This window comes from Aythya marila, assembly GCF_965140915.1.
Source record: "Aythya marila genome assembly, chromosome: 3".
Lineage (NCBI taxonomy): Eukaryota > Metazoa > Chordata > Aves > Anseriformes > Anatidae > Aythya > Aythya marila.
In genome coordinates, this window is record NC_139044.1 from 13528842 (window position 1) to 13547990 (window position 19149).

Here is a 19149-nt window from a genome sequence, read left to right on the forward strand (position 1 = left end):
TTCATCACATCACTGGGCTCCTGATACAGCCATTGAAGCAGCATCTAAAGATTTTTGACTTTCTTGACAACTGATGGTTGTCAAGCAGATAGTGGAATAGCCAACAAGGAGGGGGGAAGAGGTCTGTGCTCCACTCCCAGATCTGCAATGGGTCTCTTCTTTTCTCACGCCTTTTTCAGCAGGGGGCGTACTAGGATGAAACTGTTCAAAGAAAGCATTGAAGGGCCTGCTGGTAACAATTCTGCATTTTCCTTCACTTGGAAAAGCAGGGCACTGAAGCACTAATCCCTGTGGGAGCTGACTGACACAGCACCATTAACTTACAGAGCTGTGAGCGCTGACACCAGTGAAGGAGCTCCTTCTTGGCTCCAGCAGCACCAGAGGTTGCAACAAATAAATAAATAAAGACGCAAATGCTACACAAGGGCATTTCAAAAACCTCTCTGAGGTGCCCAGAAGAGATTATGTCATCCATAAATGCATCAGGTTTCATTTCTCAGGGCTTTGCAGGGGTGGAGGATGGTGCTTTGTCTTCCAGGGGGAGATGGTTGACTGCCACTCCACAGCAGCATGGACAACTCCCTACTCTCCTGGAGGCATGCAGAATCATGTTCCCTCTGCTTGCCCTTGGACAGGAAGTATCTACCTCTGTGTTGTCTCTTATAATGTAATTCTTTCTGGACAGTCTATATTTGCAAGTGTGAAAAACAAGTATTTAGCTGGGACACAAGCAGTTTACTAACAAAGGCCCCTCACTGTAATTCTAATTTCCTGTCCATGCTTAAAAAAAATCCTCTCTTACTATGCCAAAAAAAAAAAAAAAGAAAAAAGAAAAAAAACATAAAAAAAAACACCTCTGCCTAAATTAAAATATTGTTTAAACTTTGTGAAATTGCTTACATGTCAGGGTGCCTGAACCCCCAAATCAACTGTTGATCTATCACCCTACTCTTCAGATGCCTCCGCCAGATGCCTCTGATTTTGTGGGTAGCACAGGCACACCAAGTTTAGTGGAAGGAGCACAAGTAACCTGTTGCAGGTGCATTATTCTGCACTGAAACAATATTCACTGTCTCATAAGCCTGTGAAATAATGAGCCGATAGATGAGCAACAAAAATTAACAGCAGGGCAAAAAGAGGATGCCAGGAGGGAATAATGTTTTGTACCCTTGGAGCAGAACTCTATTGATACATCTCTTGGCTCCTGCTGTCTCAGCATAATGTGTGAGGCATAAAAGTCTGACAATGAACAATTCCCAGACAAAGTTTGCCATTGTGCAGGATGTTCTTGTTAATAAAGAGACTCCTAATCTCTTCAAGCATTTCACGTTGGTGTCTGTGCTGTCCCAAAACTTCCTTGTAATTAAACACCTCCATAATGAATTAAACTCTCTTGGGAGTGTTACGTGTGAGCTACCTTTCCAATTATTTAAAATTAGCTTAAGGGCTGAAACGATCAGGCCATTCATTAATCTAATCCCTTTTTTGTAATTATAGTTCGTGACTTGGAAATGTGACCACAAGATCAAAGGGACAAAGAGGAATGAAGAGGAAATTATACGAGACACTGATAAAGTTCCCTGGCCTGAGACTTCACCCACAGCCCAATGAAATCAGAAGTGCTGACACACAACACTAAATGACCATTTTTTGGGGGAATGCACAAACATCTCTCTCTTCAGGAGATGTCTACCCTGAAGTGACAAATCAGCATAAGTCTACCCACACTCTCACCACTGGCTGGAAGCCAACTCCAGCCTGGAAAGCAGAGAATTAGGGGAGCTGTTAGTTAATGAACCCCCCTTCAGGGCACCTATCATGGTCTGGGGCAGAGCTGGCTGCTGGCAGCCCCCTGGGGAACCAACGGGCCACAGGGCACACTCTGCCTCTCTGCTCTGGACTAGATTTTCCTCTTCTCTGAAATGAGCAAAAGTTGCAAACCTTGAATGTGCTGAACCATGTGACAGCCTTTTTGCAAAGCCAAGGGATGTCACCCAAATGTCCCAACCCTGAGGCCAGGGGCATCCATTTCAGAGCTGCACTTCCACGAACAAGAGATCCAGCTCTTTCACACAGTGCCACATGTTCCTGGCTATCTCAGCAGGTAGCCAGCCTCTCTCTGTACCTGGGCTGAGAACAGCAGCCATGTTATTTAATGCTAGCACAGGTTGTGCTGCTCAGTATTCACTATCATCCTCTGCCCAGCAAATCTGCCATCTGCCTGCAGGGAGCAAAGGCAGCCAGCAGTGACCTTCTGCACACTTGCCCTGTTGAACACAGTCTCCTCTGTGCCCTGGCCACGCACATCATCTGCACGCCCATGGGCTCTGCTGCCATGGGGCATTATCCTCCAAATACTTGAGACTCAGCTGTGAAAGGGAGAGCTCCAGCCCCACACAAAGCAAGTCTGGTGGTGTGGTGCGTCACGCTGTTGTCCTGTCTCATGCTTTTTCTAGCTGAGATGGGGTCTGTGAGCTGGATTTCTAATGAATATTCAACAGATAACACCTGGATGTTTTTTTTCTGTCCTTTTCAGCAGTGGCTAAATGTCAAAATCTGATGCAGAAAAACAAAGAATGTGAAATACATTCACGCATGTTGAGCATCTGATCTCTGGTCTTTGATAAAGTTTAAGTTCATACTGTCTTCTCCCTCCCAGTGGGGACATGGACACTTGTCGCTTTCTTTTACCTGGCAACCACAATAACATGTCAAAAGAGGCTTTTTTTTTTCAAAGCCTCTATCTCTGAAAATGGGATAGAATGTAACCAAATGGCCCAGAAGTTATCGTGAAGAAAGACAAGCTGCTCTTTTGGCTTATCTTGTATGCCTCGTGCCAGCGCAAATGCAAGAGATAAGTGCACAAGTCCCTTCTTTTCTGCAAAGGCATCCAAGCGATGATATTTTGAGCTGTGCCATTCAAACCATCCATGGATTTGGGGAATAATTAAGGAGCCATGCAGTTCTCAATCACTGCACAGGGGAATTAATTGCCGTACAGAGTAACCATGGCAGACGGGAAGCGATTGCTCTTGTGTGCTTGGATTGGAGTCTGCTGCCTGCCAGACCGCACGTGCTGCCATGAAGGAGAGCAGGGCTGGGGTTTGGAGGCTCTTTAAGCACCTAAGCATGCAGAAAATTGTCTGGTGGGATTTTTCAGGTGCATGCCTATGGCTTCTGAAAATCCCAGTAAACCTGTCCTGGCATTTGTCAGCCTGAGAAAGCCAGCGGACACCTGGCTCCTGCTGCTTGCGGGAGAATCAAGGAATGAGCAGCCCATGAAAATTTACATTGGCAGTAGCAGGGAGGTTCAGCAGGAAGGATTTAGGGGAATGCAAAGAGATTATGCTGTCCTCCTTGTTGGCTCAGCCAGACCCAATGCACATCTTTAGTTCCACCACACGGGCAGCCCCTGCACAGCTGCACTGTTCAGTGCAGATGGCTTTCAAGAAGCCTTAAGTCAGCAGCACGTTGGCAAAAGCCTCCAGTCCCACACAGAGTGGAAATAGCTCCTGGCGGAAGCAAGTTGCGTTTATGGAGCGTGGGGAAAATTAATCTTTCTGTTCATACAGAGCATCTGTGAAACTTTATGACACCGATCCCTGTACAATTCTTTTGCACCGTGACACAGACGTATGCAGCGTAAATATACTGCTGGGTGCTGCGGGATTAAACTGAGAGCACCTGTCCCTTTTAATTGATCTGCAGAGCAAATGTATCTTTAGCAAACCAGGCCTAGATCTGCAGATGTATTGATCATCTAAAGGAGCCCAGTTTTATTATAAAAAAATAATGTTTGCCACAAGTGCCAAGTCCTGGCACAAAGAATGCAGCCTCCAACCCTGCAGTTCCTATGTGCCACAGCTTTTTCCCAGACTGGGCCTTTTTGTTGAACTACCCAGGAGACTTTTGAACACGTGAAATTGTCAAGAGCTTGAGCAACTTCAAAAAGGGTTGGAATGCAAGTACCAAGTTTGATCTCTAGGTACAGTTCTGACATTCAACAAAGGATGGGGAACGCTAGCCTGCCATTACTTGTTAACAAGGGAGCTCAAATGTTATTCAGGAGTTCAAGTTAAAAGATCTCCATAAATAGAAGCCACATGCTAACAGGACATAATGTTTTACTACCTCACATATAAAAGATCATTCTGAATGCTACCTCATTTCATCAGCCCTCTCACCTTGTTTTTTAAAGGAGGAAATTAAATGAAAAGAACTATCCTCATCCATCATTAAGCCCAGCAGTTTCTGAAACATCCATTAACACTTCGCTGTGCTTCAGTCACCGACACAGGAGGCTCCAAGGCTCAAACCAGCAAATACCTGGTCCTAACACCCCCTTGGGAAGAGGCCATCAAAACATACTGTAAAGGCAGTCTCTCCTCTTCCAAATACATTTTCTTCCCTGCCTTCATAAGACCTTTCCCACCTTGCTTATGCTGCTATCAAGGCATCAGGGTTTTATGGGGTCATGCAGGCCCCTGGGATCAGATCACAGCTATTATGATGTCTTGTCCTTCGTATACTGGCTCTCAGCACATTAGCTTCTCAGCCATGCTGCTTTTTAGTACTTTATTATGTTGTTTGTTTTGCATTTATTGGGCTGCTCTGGGCTTTCACTGTTTGGATAAATCCAGCTAGCAGTCCTCAGGCCTCCCAAAGGAAAGCTACTGCAGGAAATTAATGAATGCACTGTTTTCCCCAACACAGTGCAAATACAGTGCCAGTGATGCCATACTCAGAACCCTTCCTTTGCTGCAGCTTTGGTAAAAAATCCTGCCTTGTCCAAGTACTAAAGTGCATGTGGCTTCCTCCCAGTTCCTTACTTTGTGCTGTCATTATCATCAGACAAATTCCTTGATCCAAACTTGAGAAATCAATAGTACTCAGACAAGGAAACTTGTTATTTTCCACTGGACAAACTTAATTGTCTCAGAGGCTTCAAAGCTCAATGATAGAACATTTAAATTTAAACAAACAGAAACAAATAATAAAAAGAATAACAAAACATTCATGCCGTGTCTCTTTATTTGATATTAAAGGGCAGGATTCTTCAGATCTGAAGTGCCTGTTCTGGTTTGACATATACGCCATGCTGGTAGATGTTTAGAGCAGGCAGATAAGAAAGGCAGGCAAGAGGGTGAATAATTTTGGTGCTGCAGAGCACAGTGTAGCTTCCAACAGGCACTGCTACCACCAGCAGATAGAAATATAAGTGAATGTTTCCTTGCAGTCACTGATGAGACTTTTAGTGTGACTTTCTGTCATGTTACATTTTCTGCCCTGCTGGGAAACTCAATAATTACTCTGCAGGCACTTCTGAAGACATAGTTGTCGAAACAAATGATGGGGCATTAGGTGGTTGTTAGGCACAGGCTGGAAACAGCAAGCCTGTCACAGGAAGGAAACAAACCAAAACACCATCGCTCCTCTGGTAAAAAATACTTCTATATTAATATTGGACAAAAAGAACAGACTGGGCAATTTTTCATTGGGAAAGGAAATTCTTTCCTGGAAAGCAAATCTGCTTCTGTAGAACAGAAATGAATTTCTACTCCTGTTTTTCTTTTCCAGATGACCAGCTTAGGAACTATTAAATTATTTTACACAATGGGAAATCTGAACATTTGATATAGCAGGGGTGTTTTCCACTCAAAATTTTGGTGCAGAGAAAATCCCTAGCTGTACATTGTATAAACTGACATTGAACCTGACCATTGTCAATGAAAACCTAGAATATTTTGTAGATCCCTTGCTCACTAAAATATCTCCCAAGACTACCACTATCACCACAGAGACATAGTAAGGTGGAGAACAGTGTTTCACGCATACACACGACTCTGTTTAACCACCTCCCACCACCCTGAGAGGCTGTCATGACCACATGTGTGTCTTGGTGAACTTTCCTTGCCAGTGTGAGATAATAGCTACTTTGTGGATGCAAAATTAATAATTAGCAGGATATGTTTTAGCATTACCTCATGAGACAGGTAAAAGGCAGCAATTCCCAGTGGCCAGAAACAGCAGAGCATGGAGAACACAGTGAGGCCGAGATGATCTCTTGGCGGCATCATCAGGAAATTGTCTTCACTTTCAGTGTCACTTGAGTAATCACTCTGGAATAGCAAGGGAGAGAGAAATGTAGAAGTGCTGTTAAGGTAGTGTTTTTAGGAACTGTAACTCTGGAGTTACAGTTTTGGTGCAAGAATGGTCCCACAATGTATTAAGTCACCCTGGGAGCACCTCCAGTCTGAAATGAGGTGGCTGAAAATCTTCTAAAACAATCTTCTGGGGTTGCTTTTTCTTTACTGACTGTAGGAGAAATGCTGTGCAGAACCTGACTGAAAGAAAGACACTGAAAGACAGATGTCATATTTAGAAACTTGTCCTCATGTGCCTGGGTCCTGTGCCTGACATTTTAGCCAAAATGAATGATGAATTGATATTCTTCCACCAGTGAGTTATAACTTAGAAACTCTGGAACAGACTGCTAAGTGTCCAAGACGAAAATGAAACCATATGCAATGGTGTAAGTTTCTAAATACTAGTGAGCCACAATTAAGAAGGACACAGAAAATACAGTCAGGCTAATGATATTTGAAAGACTTAGCATCAGAGAAAGCATTTACTTCCTGAGCCAACTCCTTTGGGAACCAGACAGGTGACCTGACCCATTGCTTGCTAAGATGGACAGACCACTTTCAGGGGAATTGCTGGCAAACACTGACCACAGACCAGAGAGGCCTGGGCTGTGGGAGGGACATGTTCCCATGCTCTGAGACTGCGGTGCACAGGAACACCTGCATGTGCAAAACAACTCGCTGTGGGACACCCCAGCCTGTTATGGGAGCCTTGATAACCTAGCAGAAATGGCAAAGCTCTACTTGGCCCAAACTCAATAAAGTCCTAGTTCTGAAGGGACAGCTGATGATGCTGTTGTGCAGCTTTTGAGCTTGGTTACTTACCTTTCTGCTTCAATTTTCACAACAAGGTTTGTAAGTCATTTTTAATATCAATAATCTTTCATTTCAAGAGTAAGAGAAGGGAGGGGGAGGAAGAAAATCCACATCATTGCTGAAACTGTCTCTTGAAACAGTGCTCTTACCTGAATTTCATGACAGGGAAGATAAAATGGAAAATGCTTTTGATTACCCAGTTGTTGGCTGAGTAGTGTGCTGATATTGTATCTGTGGAGACTACCTGTCTGGTATTTCAAATTGCCTTTTGTTGTAGATCGAGATGAAATGTGGCTAAGAGTCTCTAGATAACTTTGATCAAATGATGAACCATAAAATTATCAGTTTTGCTGCTTTTTAGAAAGCATTCTCAGGGTGGTGAAATCATGACATGTTAGACAGTTTCCATGCAAACTTGAGATGTGGCTGTTAGACTGCAAGAGGATAATAGCAGAAGTTTTCTTAATTATGCTAACATGAAAACTCTTGTTGGGAAAGATGAAGTCACTATAGAAATGTACTAATTGAACTGTAGATTTGTGCTATGAATGCTGTTTTGATGGGTGAAGTCCCTGTAGTATTTATATCGGAATAGATGATCTGACTGTCATTCACCAAAGGTAACAACAATTCTGATCAGAGAATATAACCTAGGTAGGAATTAGTAGGGCTCTAATACATAAATAAGTAAATAAAATCCAACAACAAAAGAGAAAAAGTATCTCTTATCACTTCTGGATAAACACTTTTTCCTCCAAGCAAGCATTCCTGCCTAATGTTCTATTTTTCTCTTATAATGTGCTCCCCCACCAACACCCAGGCCTGAGGTTATCTAGACATCTTTCCTATCTAGAAACATTTTTAACATGGGGAAGCTTTTGACAATCTGGCTGGCTGTCTTCACTTGGTCATGATTTCACAAGGGCTGCACACTGATGCTGATGTGCTGGATACTAGAGTTGCTGAGAAATCAGAATTTCTGTCACCAGTTATAATCGCTTTGGGTTAACTGACTAATCCTGCATAATCAGGAATATTCTTGTCCACAGCATTGCGCCTTTCATGTTTAACAGCCTCTTTATAAACTTACATAGTACTTACTACATCCTAATCACACTAATCTGACTGAAAGCTTTTAACTCTTGCAGAAGCTAGAGAATAACATAACTAATTAATTTTTAAAGCTTGGGTGGTGAGCAAAACAGCACAGACAAGTTTTTCTTTATTTAATGTTGGCCTAGATGAGAATAAGCAATCTGAATATCAAACTATTATTTTTTTTTCTTGCTACAGTTCTACTACTAATGCATACTACAGCCAAAGAGTAAGCAATGAAATTAGAACTTGTGTAACCAAAAGAAAAAAAAGTACTTGGCAAAGAGCATTCCTTTCTTGCTTGAGGTGATGTTCTGTTCATCAGTAGTGAAGAGATCCCTAATAGCTACTCTCGTGGCAACTCCCAGTAACTCCAGGCTTATTACTGAGGTGATAAAGACATGACCGAGTTATCTTCTTTGAACAAAGCTCCTCAATCAAAAGACATCAATGTCTTCATGATGCTACAAAAACCTTGGGATGGGAACAGAGTAAAATACATCCTAATGCAGCTGCAATGCAGTAAGTTACAAGGGACAAGATGATCATGGATCATCAAGCAATAGCAGCAACAGCTGATGGTCTCCAGGATTTTGAGGGATTCACTCCTCTTCAGACCTAACATCCAGTTCCAGCAGCTTACGTTGCAACTGAGCAACAAATTTTAACCATGACACACAGAGAATATTTCCAGAAGGCAGCATCTTTCCACCTGAAGTCAGACTTTGTCTTGGAGACACATCTTTATGTCTTTGTGTGTAATCTCAGCAAGGTCCACAGTCACTCCCCTTGCCAAAGGAGCTGCTCTCTGCAGCCCATGCAAGATGCTGCTGTGCAAACAAATACCTGTGCAAACAGCCCTGTAGCAGAAATGACAAACGATCTCTGAGGTTGCTGAGCGCACAGTAGGGACTTCCTGCTTTCAGTGGATCCTTTGTAGCAAAAACAGTTATTACAATGACACCAACCCTCCTCATCCTGACTGTCGCTGTGTGTCCCTTGCCAACACACTTGGAGTTTAGCTGAAAAGACAGCACAGGATAAAGCAGTCTCCTGCTTCAGTTTATCCACAAGCATTTCCATGGTTGTTTGGAGAAGGAGGTGATTTCAAGAGCTCAGGCAATATTGGAGTTAACAGAACAGGCCCCAGAGGACATCTCCCCAGGACATGAAATTCTGAAGAAAGCACAGCATGACACAGAATGACAAAGAAGGAAAGCAGCTCTTTTTCTCCTCTCCTTTCTTTTCCTTTCCTTTCCTCCAGATGGGACTCCCCCACACCAGCTCTTTGACTCTCTCTTATGCCCACGTTTCTAAATGGTGCACACCTCTGCAGCCCTACACTTCATTAGGCATAAGTGATGTGGGCAGGGCATATATTGAATTGTTACAGAAACTGAATGTAACGAAGGATGAGTAGGAGAAATAAACCTTGTTGGGAGAAGGGAGGTATCTACTTCCCAGACACAGAACCTGTGGGATTTTGCAGAGCTGGAATTTGGGTGCTGGATAAGCTGATGGGAAACCTTGAGCTCTACATTCAAGGGGGCTGCTTTTGGCATTTCCCAAACGACCAGGAGCAGAAATCAATCAATCCATCAGATTTGGGAGCAGAAATCACCCGGCACAGAGCAAGGCATTCAGAATCAAAAAAAATCAGAATGAAAAATCCATGTGCATCATGCCGCAGGAAATCTTTCACCCAGGAAGAAGGTGAAAAGGCCAACTTCACTTGTAAGATAACTTTAAGATGCAATTTCATCACAATCTCTAAGTGCCTCTGTGAGTAGATAATTTCTGATCAGACAGCTCTGTTGTTTGGCAGAAAATCATAAGAAACCCCAGTGACTGAAAGTGGAACAGAGGAAGAGCAGACACAAGGTGCAGATTTTTAACAGAGATGGTGATGAACACTTTTCTGCAGTTGTAATGGATTTTCTATTACACAAAGACCTTTTTTTTAAATTGAAGCTAGCTATCCCTAAAAGCTATGTGCTTTACCTCAGCTGAGACATTACGAGCGAACAAAGGCTCTCCAGGCAGCCTGCCATGGGCTGCCTGTGACATAGTCTGGACTTGATGGTCACGTAGTCCCTTCCAGCAGCTAAATGCTGGTCACACTGGTGAAGTCAGACAAGGAGGTCTGCTGTGAACCACAGCTGCTAGCAACCTTTGATGGATTTTCAGGAAACCAACTGTAAGATAATGTGTGCTCTGTTTCCCTCCTCGCAATGCCTGGTTTGGTAATGTGGTTAAACATGAGGCCCTATTCTGACCAGTGCTCTCCATCCCTTTGCTCTTCTGCAAGCAGTCTGAGTTGGCCTCACTGCAGCAGATGGTGAAGGCAGCATGCTGGGAGGTAGCTCTCCCACCAAGGGCTGTGGTTTATCACCGTTCTTCCTCAATGCACTTGCTTGTCACTGGGCATCACCTGGCTGATGCTTTCTTAATGAGTAATGTCTCTAAAGCCTGTTGCCATCATGGATTCCTTGGCATGTCAGTGTATTATTTATTTACTTATTTATTTGCGGGTTTGTTAATTCATTTATTTTTACCATTTTGAGTTTTCCACGTCCTTTCATTCAATTTTAAAGGTATTTAAATATTCTGTTGTCCACTAACCCTGACCTGGTGCAAATTCCTTTTGCTCCCTCAACTCCTGGTCTATAATGCCTTGCCAGTCAAGCAGGCAGCCTTCCAGGATGGGCTTGCAGGTGTCTCTCCTTGCTTAGAAAGCTTTTTATAAATCCCTTCACAATGCCAAAATGTTACAGGGAAGAAAGAAAAAAACAAAACAAAACAAAACAAAACAAAACACCTTGGTGCAGGTGTCCAAGCCCATTCTTCCTCCTGAATTTTGTTCAACTACCTTGTGGTGCTCTCTAGACACCCACAGCCAGTCTGTCTATAGCTCTTCAGTAACTTATATTCAACACACTGCCTCTGGAAGGGGATTACTGCAGAAAGCCATAAACAAATCCATACAGGACCAGCCCAGCTGCCATCGCCTCCTAAATCACACTCCTTCTTTTGGAGAGCAGTAATAACAGCCATGAAGTAAATATCCCTGATCTTTGTGTGAGTGACAGGGGCTTCCATCCAGAACCCCCCTGAGTTCATCGGGAAGGCACATGCGTGGCACTTTAACAGAAAAAGTAACATTGCACGGCTCAAGCTAGGGAGGAAGTGACCCTCCACAGCTGTCCTCTTTTTGCTTTGCAGCTGACACAGCTTTCTTAGTGCTCTGCTCCTCAGAGATGTGTGCCCCATCCCCGCCTTCTGCTAATGACAGCTTGCAGCTCACCCACAGCTCCTGCTGCTTAGGGGCTGGAGGCCTGTACAGTGTCAGTCCAGCAACTCAGGGAAGTGATGATGAGAAAGAGAATTGCACTGGGAAAAGGCTGCCGTTAGCAAGATTCATAGAAGGGCACTTGGAGACTGCTGGACGTGACTTCTCAGCCATGCTCCCCTCACCAAGGGCTGCCTAATAAAGGTTAATATCCCTTGGCAGGGCTCCGTACCTCCAGACTCCAGTGGCCTCTCCTCTAAGGGAAGAAAATAAATCACATGCAAATGAAGTGTAATCCCTCGTGTAACCTGTTAATAATGTGCCTGTGAAGGAACACGGGGGCATAAAGCATGTCCTATGGGGTCAGGTCCATTGAGTCCTGTGCTCTGCCCCTGACAGAAGCAGCAGGACATTGCTGTGCAGGGAGCTCACATAAACCTGGACACTTTGCAGCCCATCCCTTGTGCTCTCCCAGCATCCACAACTGTTGTGTGAAAGATATTAGAAAGAAAAGCTGTGCCAATTGCTTTTAATAGCTTTTTATGGATCCCTTGTCCATAAATCAGTCTAATCGTTTCTGAACTTGCTGTTCCACCACTACCTCCTGTGACAGCAGGTTCACCAAGTGTTCACTGCCCTGTATGTGAAGAACAATTTTAAGATATCTGTGTTAAGGCAATCTCTCAACAGTTCTCTCAAGTTTCTCTCAAGTTTCCCCAACTTCTACTATTGCAGGTTTGCTGAGCAGCAGGTCTGCATTCACTTTATCCTTCACCTTCATGATCTTGTGCATCCAGGAGGTTCATACACCCCTCAGCTTTCTACCCTACAAAATGGAGAGCCCCAGCTTTTCTCACCGCTTTCCGTAAGGAGGCTGCAGCTTCCTCTTAATCATTTTTTGTTACCCTTTTCTATCTCCACTACATCATTAAGAAGAATACAAATGCTATGTAGATAGTGGATTGCAGTGAGATTTTATACAGCAGCAAAATGCTGCCGGTGCCCTGTCTTGTCCTCAGTGTTCTTTATGACATCCAATATTTTCTTGTCTTATTGGCTTGACCTGCACACTGTGCCCTGAAATTTCAGAGAACTGACAAGTGATTTCTTCTCAGTTTCTTTCCTGAGCTGCAGCTCACAGTTAGAAGCTTAGCAGTGAGTCCACATAGATTAGATTATATTTTTCTGTAAATGTATTAGTTTCCATTTCTTTACACTGAAACACATCTACCACCGTTTTGAGACTCAATTTTGTGCAGTCCTTCCAGAGTTCTTCTCCAGGGGGTGGACACCTCCCCAGGGGGTGTCCAAACACACTTTCTGGATATCTGGTCCCAGGGGAGGCTCAGGATGCAACAGCTCATCTCTTCTCATGATGCAGGATAGTCCAAGTCCCTGCAAGCTGGCAGCATTATGAGAAGACATTCACATCAGGGGGCTCCCTTGCATAACCCCCCTCCATGGCCTTCTCTTCACATTGCAGAAGAGACAGAGAAGGGAGGTGCTTGGGCATGCTGTGCAGAGCAGTAAGATGGAACAGGACATGGCTTAGGATCCACCTTCTCTCTCTACACTTCTATGCTCGTGTCAAAGGGATGGGTTTTCACAGCAGCATCCAGCAATTCATAGGAAGAAGAAAAAAGGAAAAAAAAAAAAAAAAAAAGGAAGTTTTAGCTTGAAAGCACTACATTTCTTTTCTTCTTTTACTCCCCAGAACATTCTATTTATTTCGCTTTGCAGAGACTGTGTCAGACTTTGCTGGGAAAAAAGGTTTTAAGAGAGAACTCAGATGTATTCTTTTATGCGACACATATGAATAATTCAATTTTCTGCCATCAATAGCTTGGATTCCTCTAAATAAGCCATCTATCTAGGGGCTAGGAGGAAGAGTAGCAGGAGTGTAATATGACAAATGATGTTTCTGGATGGCACTGCATTTACACATGAACTCTAACAGGAGGGTATTTCAGCTAGGAACGCATGTAATATTTCACTGGCACCACATTTGACAAGTTGTCTGTCCATTAGTTGTGGCATAAAGAACTCATAAGATATTTATAAGGGTTCCAGAGATACCTAAATAGGGAATCGTTTGATTTCAGGGATGGGCACAGAAAGGAGAAGTTTAAAGCTTTGACAGAATGCACAGCCTTCTGCTTTCATGGCTGGTAATTGCTGGAGCAAAGTGGGGCTGGATATGCTAATGAGAGCTGTTGCAGAGATGTTTTTCCCTCCAGAAAATTGTGATTTCCATATAACATTATGCTAGGACCTGAGACACACTGCTGGTAAAGAAATGCCAAAGTTAAATACGACTGAATTGTTGCAGTGAATGCCAGGACCCCTGCTTTGGACATATTCTGATCCTCCGCTACATCTCCCAGGATTTTTCAGAGTCCCTACACCTGAAGAAGGAAGAAGATGCCTCCTTGTAGTCAAGCTGTTGAAGACATTGATGATCTGGTGAAACCCATCCTGAAGGGGACAACAGGCAGCAGAGCAGCAACCCTTGCAGCCTGGCTGGGTCAACTCTTCATACCGAAACCACATTGCTGTCAATCAGTCAGAACAGCTGGCTTTTCCCAGAACATTTGGCTGTGGTAAGGTTTTCTGCAAGAAAACAACAACCTTTCTGCTCGTCAAAAGCCTGACTGTCATCAAAAACTAAACATTGGCAGAAACACACTGACCAGCTGGGTGCATAAAAGCTGTTCCTGGCATGTGTCCACAGACTCCAGGTAAGTATTACATGGTGGGGCTCATTACAAGAGGATGAGTTAGATTTTTCCATGTTTCCAAGGAACTAAATATCCAGACCTGAAGACCCTGAGGCAGGTGCTTTGCACTAACACTGGCAGTGCCAGAGAGATCTGAGCAAGGCCAGAAAGGTCTTCCTCAATGTGGAAGCAGAAGATTGGACCTCTCCTATGTTATCCTCTCTTGCTCTTCTCCTAACTTTTGCTCCCAGTCCTTCTGCTAAACCTTTCAACCCTACTTTGGGTGTATTAGTAATTTAAAAATGCATTTTCTTCTTGTCTGTAACTGGTGGGGAAAAAAGCTTTCTACTGGGACAGACTCATGCTGCATGATTCAGATGCTGTATTTCTCATTTGGACAGATAAGCAATTTTTTTTAATGTAGTTAAGGATCTAGTATGTTTCATTCCTCCTCTTGGTGACTGCTGTCCTCAAATACTTTCTTCCATTCCTGGAGTCTCAGCACATGCAGTTATATCTCCAGCAAACCTCTGTACTAATTAAGCCCAGGGAAGAGCATCCTTACACCTCTTTGTTTATGAGCACAGTTACACAGAAAGACAGGAAGGAGAACCCTGGGAAAATGATGCACACACTGTTACAGCATGTTACAAACATTTGCAAAGGCATGGGGATGTAAACTCTCTCCTTTCTCCCCTGGAGATCTGAGGAGGAGGAGCGTGAAGTCCCTTTCCCCAGATCTCCAGTTTTACAGGTGGTTTTCTAGCAACAAGTGTTTTCTGTGCAAAGCTGATCCAAGCTCCTGTGGTGCCAATGGATGAGATGCCCTACATTGCAAAGGCACTTTAAAAATCCCACCAAGAAATAGCAAAATATTCTTGGTACAAAGTATTTTGTTGTTGTTGTTGTTGTGCATATTTCCCTGGTCTTTTTTTAGCCCATTCTAGCTAAAGAAAGCCTTGCTGGATTGACATGAGGTCTTTTATTTTTTTCTGCCTCAATGTCAGGCCAGATGTGTCAATAACACCATTAGGCAATTACTGCCTGCTGCAGTCACTTGCATCACAACTGCTGCATGAGAGAATCTAGGGCAAAAAAGCGGCATCTAGGCCTTTTATTATGATTTTTTTTAATTATTTTTATTTTTAAATGAGGTTTCCCACAGCCCCTTTGAAATGCTGCAGAAGGGTGTGATTTGAGCTAGCACCATCACGGGCCCTGGAGAGAAACTTCTTGTCTCCCTGTGGAGCTACTGAATACTACATTGCTGGCACACACCGGGAAAAACACCTCTCTCCCCATACCTTAGCAATACAGAGAGAAAGGAGAATAAAACAGTCACTGGTATTACTGGTATTACAGGAGGTGAAAATAGAAGTTTTAGGACTTGTTAGGTCTCAATGGAGAAAACCCCTGCAAGAGAGAACATGAGAAAATAATCTCCTTATCTCATCTTGGGCATTCAGATTGAAGCTATGCCTTTGCTCCAGGCTGACAAACGGTCTTTGCTAGCTTAGGAGTCTATGATCAATGCTGGAAAAGTTTTGTAATTAGCAGCATCGTGAACACCCTCCATTCTCACATGCACTGGCCAGTAAAAAACTATGCTACCTTTGGGCAGCTGGTTTCAGCCAAATAGGTAAAGATTTTCTAAAGTTAAAAATGCATCATTTACGAAAGAATGACGTTGATTTCCATAGAGTACCCCATTTGGAGAATAAAATGTATGTTACTTTAGTGTGAGCAATCAATGAAGCACGGGAACCTAGTGAAAGAAAACATTACATTTGGGGTGTAATGAAGTGTTTCATTCCATCAGAAAAAAAACCTTTTTCAAATGCATGGGATTCATTGTGTCTAGAAACCCAAAGACTCCTGGTTTTGTTTTCACAAAGAGGCACGTTTCATGTTTGAGCTAGTAAGACAAACAACCAGCTTTATACCCAGCTCAGGTCAGGAGAAAGTAAGAGATGATGTTGAGTAAGACAAGCTGTGGACAGGTGCTTCTGGCCCCAGCCTTACCAGCAAATGCGCATGGGTTTTCTTTGGTCTGTGACCAGCCCATTCACTGGGAATATCCACAGAGTTGGGACTTTACCCAGCAAATAAAGATGAGTAAATGCTTGCTGTCCTGGGTGGAGGAGAGAGCAATACCTCTGATCCCAAGAAGACCAGGACTCAGAAGCTGTGCACTTAAGCCCATTATGTTCTCCCCCACCCCAAGCCTTCCCCAAGGATCCCAAGTGACATCTGACCTCTAGCTCCTGGAAATCCTCCTCCTCCTCCACATCGTAGGAGAGGGTGTGAATCTTGATGTCATCTGCCGAGAGGTCGATGAACTTGCTGTCCGGGTACTCCAGGCTGTCCTTGGTGGGGGAGCGGTCCTCGATGAAGGTGGTTTCGCAGCACTCCGAGCCGATGCTCTCACCCCACGAGCGCAACACGTTCTCCGAGTAGAGGATGATGTTGGGCCGGTAGTGGGACTCCACCGTCTGCTGCAGCATGTTGGGATCCAGGAGCTGCTGCACGGGGTCACTCCTGCCATTCTCCAGGCAGCTCGGAGAGGAAAGGCTCCCCGCTCGGTGGCTCTGATACTGCGGGGTTGGGTACACGGAGATCAGGCCATCTCGGCTCTCTGCTACCAAGTTCCTTGTGTTAATTAAACCATTCCTTTTCCCGGCTTCGGCAATCTTATTGTGCATCAGCACACTGTTTTGCTCAATCAAGCCATCCATACTGGGAGGTGTCTGAGGGAGCAGGGCGGGCGGTCTGTGTTTTGTTGTACCTTACAGATGGGTCACACTGGGGCAGTGGCCCCCATTTTCCTGAAGAAGAAAGGAAATAGACACCAAGATGAGGATAGAAGCAGTGAATGGCGTATGAAGGCACACAAATCAGCTTGTCTTCAGTACGATCTCATGAGGAAATACAGCCTCATGTGTGCATGCACCTAGCTTTCCAAATATATCTCCACTTGGAAAGATAATAAATAAAAAACAAAACAAATAATAAAACAAAACAAAACAAATCCAGCAATAACAAAATCCACCAATAACAAAAAAGCCATGAGGTGAACAGGAACAGAAGATAGTTGCGGTCACAGAGAACTTCCTGAGATGTCTTAGTAATGATGAGCCCTGTCAGAGAAGGGCAATGATGTCCCCTCCATCCCCACCCATATGCCACTGTCATTCTGAGGATAAAGTCCCCTTCCTCTAAAGGTTCTGATAAGTGAGGTTTAAAAACACACACACACACACACCAAAACCAAACAAAGATAAAAGATAAAAGAACCGTTTTCAGTTTTTGGAAAGCTGCAATTATGAAGGGCAGGCAGCTGGTGTGCTCAGCTGTCAGTCTCTGTGGCTACCCTTCACCTTTGGCAAGTGCTTTGAAAACACAGCTGAAGCAAAAAAGAAACAGCTCTCCTTAAATTGAATGAAGAAAAAAAAAAAAAAAAAAAAAAAACACCTGAAGGCGAATTCTTCCAATTCTTCCAATGCCTCTGAGAGTGCCCCGTAGTGACAGATCAAAGGGCTGTGACAAGGCTGGTCAGCATGAGCAGCCCCATCCTGATTCACCAAACAGGGACACAACTGCTTGAGCCCCACGACCTGGTCACATCCTTTGCACAGAACAACTGTCGTCTGTCTCATCGCCCCCCCAACCTGGCTCTGTTTTGTGTGGCTTCCACAAAGGTATAAGAAATCAAAGGGATAGCTCAGAAGGCTAAAAGTACTTTTCCCCAGCCCAAATACTTTCTCACCAGGACACCTCTTCTGCTCAGGTGCAGCCAAAGAAAAAAAAGAAAGCTTTTTGAAATATGGTTGTACACATCACGGCTGCAATGAGCTCAGGATTTTGTTTCTGGGCCCAACCATAGGAATCACAGAGATCCTTCTGCCTTCAAATACACTTTTTACGGTTCAAATACATTTGTTAAATAGTTAAGGTAGGATTACCTGTCCCCAAAGTGCTGCTTGGAGGAAAACAAGAATTGCATGTGCAAACAAACATACATATATACTATTTTCACTTGATGCTTTCTCTCTATTTCCCCTTTATATCAGAGATCTTCTAGCAGAGCAATGGCTAGCAAAAGACTAAATGTATTTCCTCTATAAAATTTTAGGCTTCAAATGTTTTCAGTCTCCCTTTTGGCTTACAAGAGATATTGAAACCCCTAAGATCTGGTCTTCTGTTCTTACACTAGGAATGAAGCAAGAAACTCATTTAATGTGCAAGAAAGCACTTGTTTTAACATGTAGAAAACCCATTTTAATGTGTTGGCAAATAGTTCAGAATTTGTTCTAAATGAGCTGTCAGGAAAGCTGCACAAGTGAGAATATATTATGGTGGGATCCTGTGGAATTTACGCTGCACTTCTCTCAGCCCTAAACCCGGGGAATGTGCTGGCAAAATAAAAACGATTTGCAAATTAGTTTGGAAGCTTGGACTCAGTTTCACCAAAGGAAAGACCTAAATCCCATTGCAGCAGATAAGACTGAGAGCAGGTGCTCTGTCTTTCCAAGGAAAACTCCTTTCCATATGTAACTACATCTGTGCTAAATGAACAGAGGACCTTGCTCTCTCTCCACTTACAGTAGGGTTAACACTGAGTAACATCTTGTTTCAGCGTGGGAATGGTGATGTAAGGTCAAGCTGCTTTTGTAGGAAGCAAGGCAAGAGTAGATGGGGAGGCCAACAAGTCACACATGTGCCTTAGGACTGATCCTTGCAGAAATATCATGTTCCATTGACTGCTCTGCAAGCACCATGGCCCCATGGAACAGTGCCAACATGCACAGTCTCCTGTAGGCTACTGAGCAGTCCCAATTTCATTGTTCAGACTCCAGAGGCATGGTGAGATCCTGACACGAGTTGAGTTGGGGAATACCTGCTGCTTTATCCAGGTTTGGTGGGGTCATTTGCTAAAGGGATTGTTCTGTTATCTTACTGTTTGCATATAATCATTCCCCTTCTTCCACCCTCCCCTCCCAGAGAAACAAAAGGAAAGCACATCACCAGAGGCAGGAGCTGAGAAAAACTCAGCGGTTAATGAGTAAGTTGTCACAAGGCTTTGCTCAGT

At 43.8% G+C, this 19149-nt stretch overlaps 1 protein-coding gene across 2 annotated transcripts in view; it reads right to left on the reverse strand.

The window, feature by feature from the left end:
• SYNDIG1 (synapse differentiation inducing 1) overlaps positions 1 to 19149 on the reverse strand; it is a 68943-nt gene that overhangs the window by 38897 nt on the left and 10897 nt on the right. For both annotated transcript variants that reach the window (XR_014317113.1, XM_082755942.1), the window contains exons 2-3: positions 16316 to 16885; positions 5982 to 6119 (exon numbers count right to left, since the gene is read on the reverse strand). Coding sequence is in view for 1 of the 2 variants with exons in the window: in XM_082755942.1 (XP_082612068.1) it covers positions 5982 to 6119; positions 16316 to 16795 (618 nt within the window). In the remaining variant the exon portion in view is untranslated. The remainder of the gene's footprint in view (positions 1 to 5981; positions 6120 to 16315; positions 16886 to 19149) is intronic.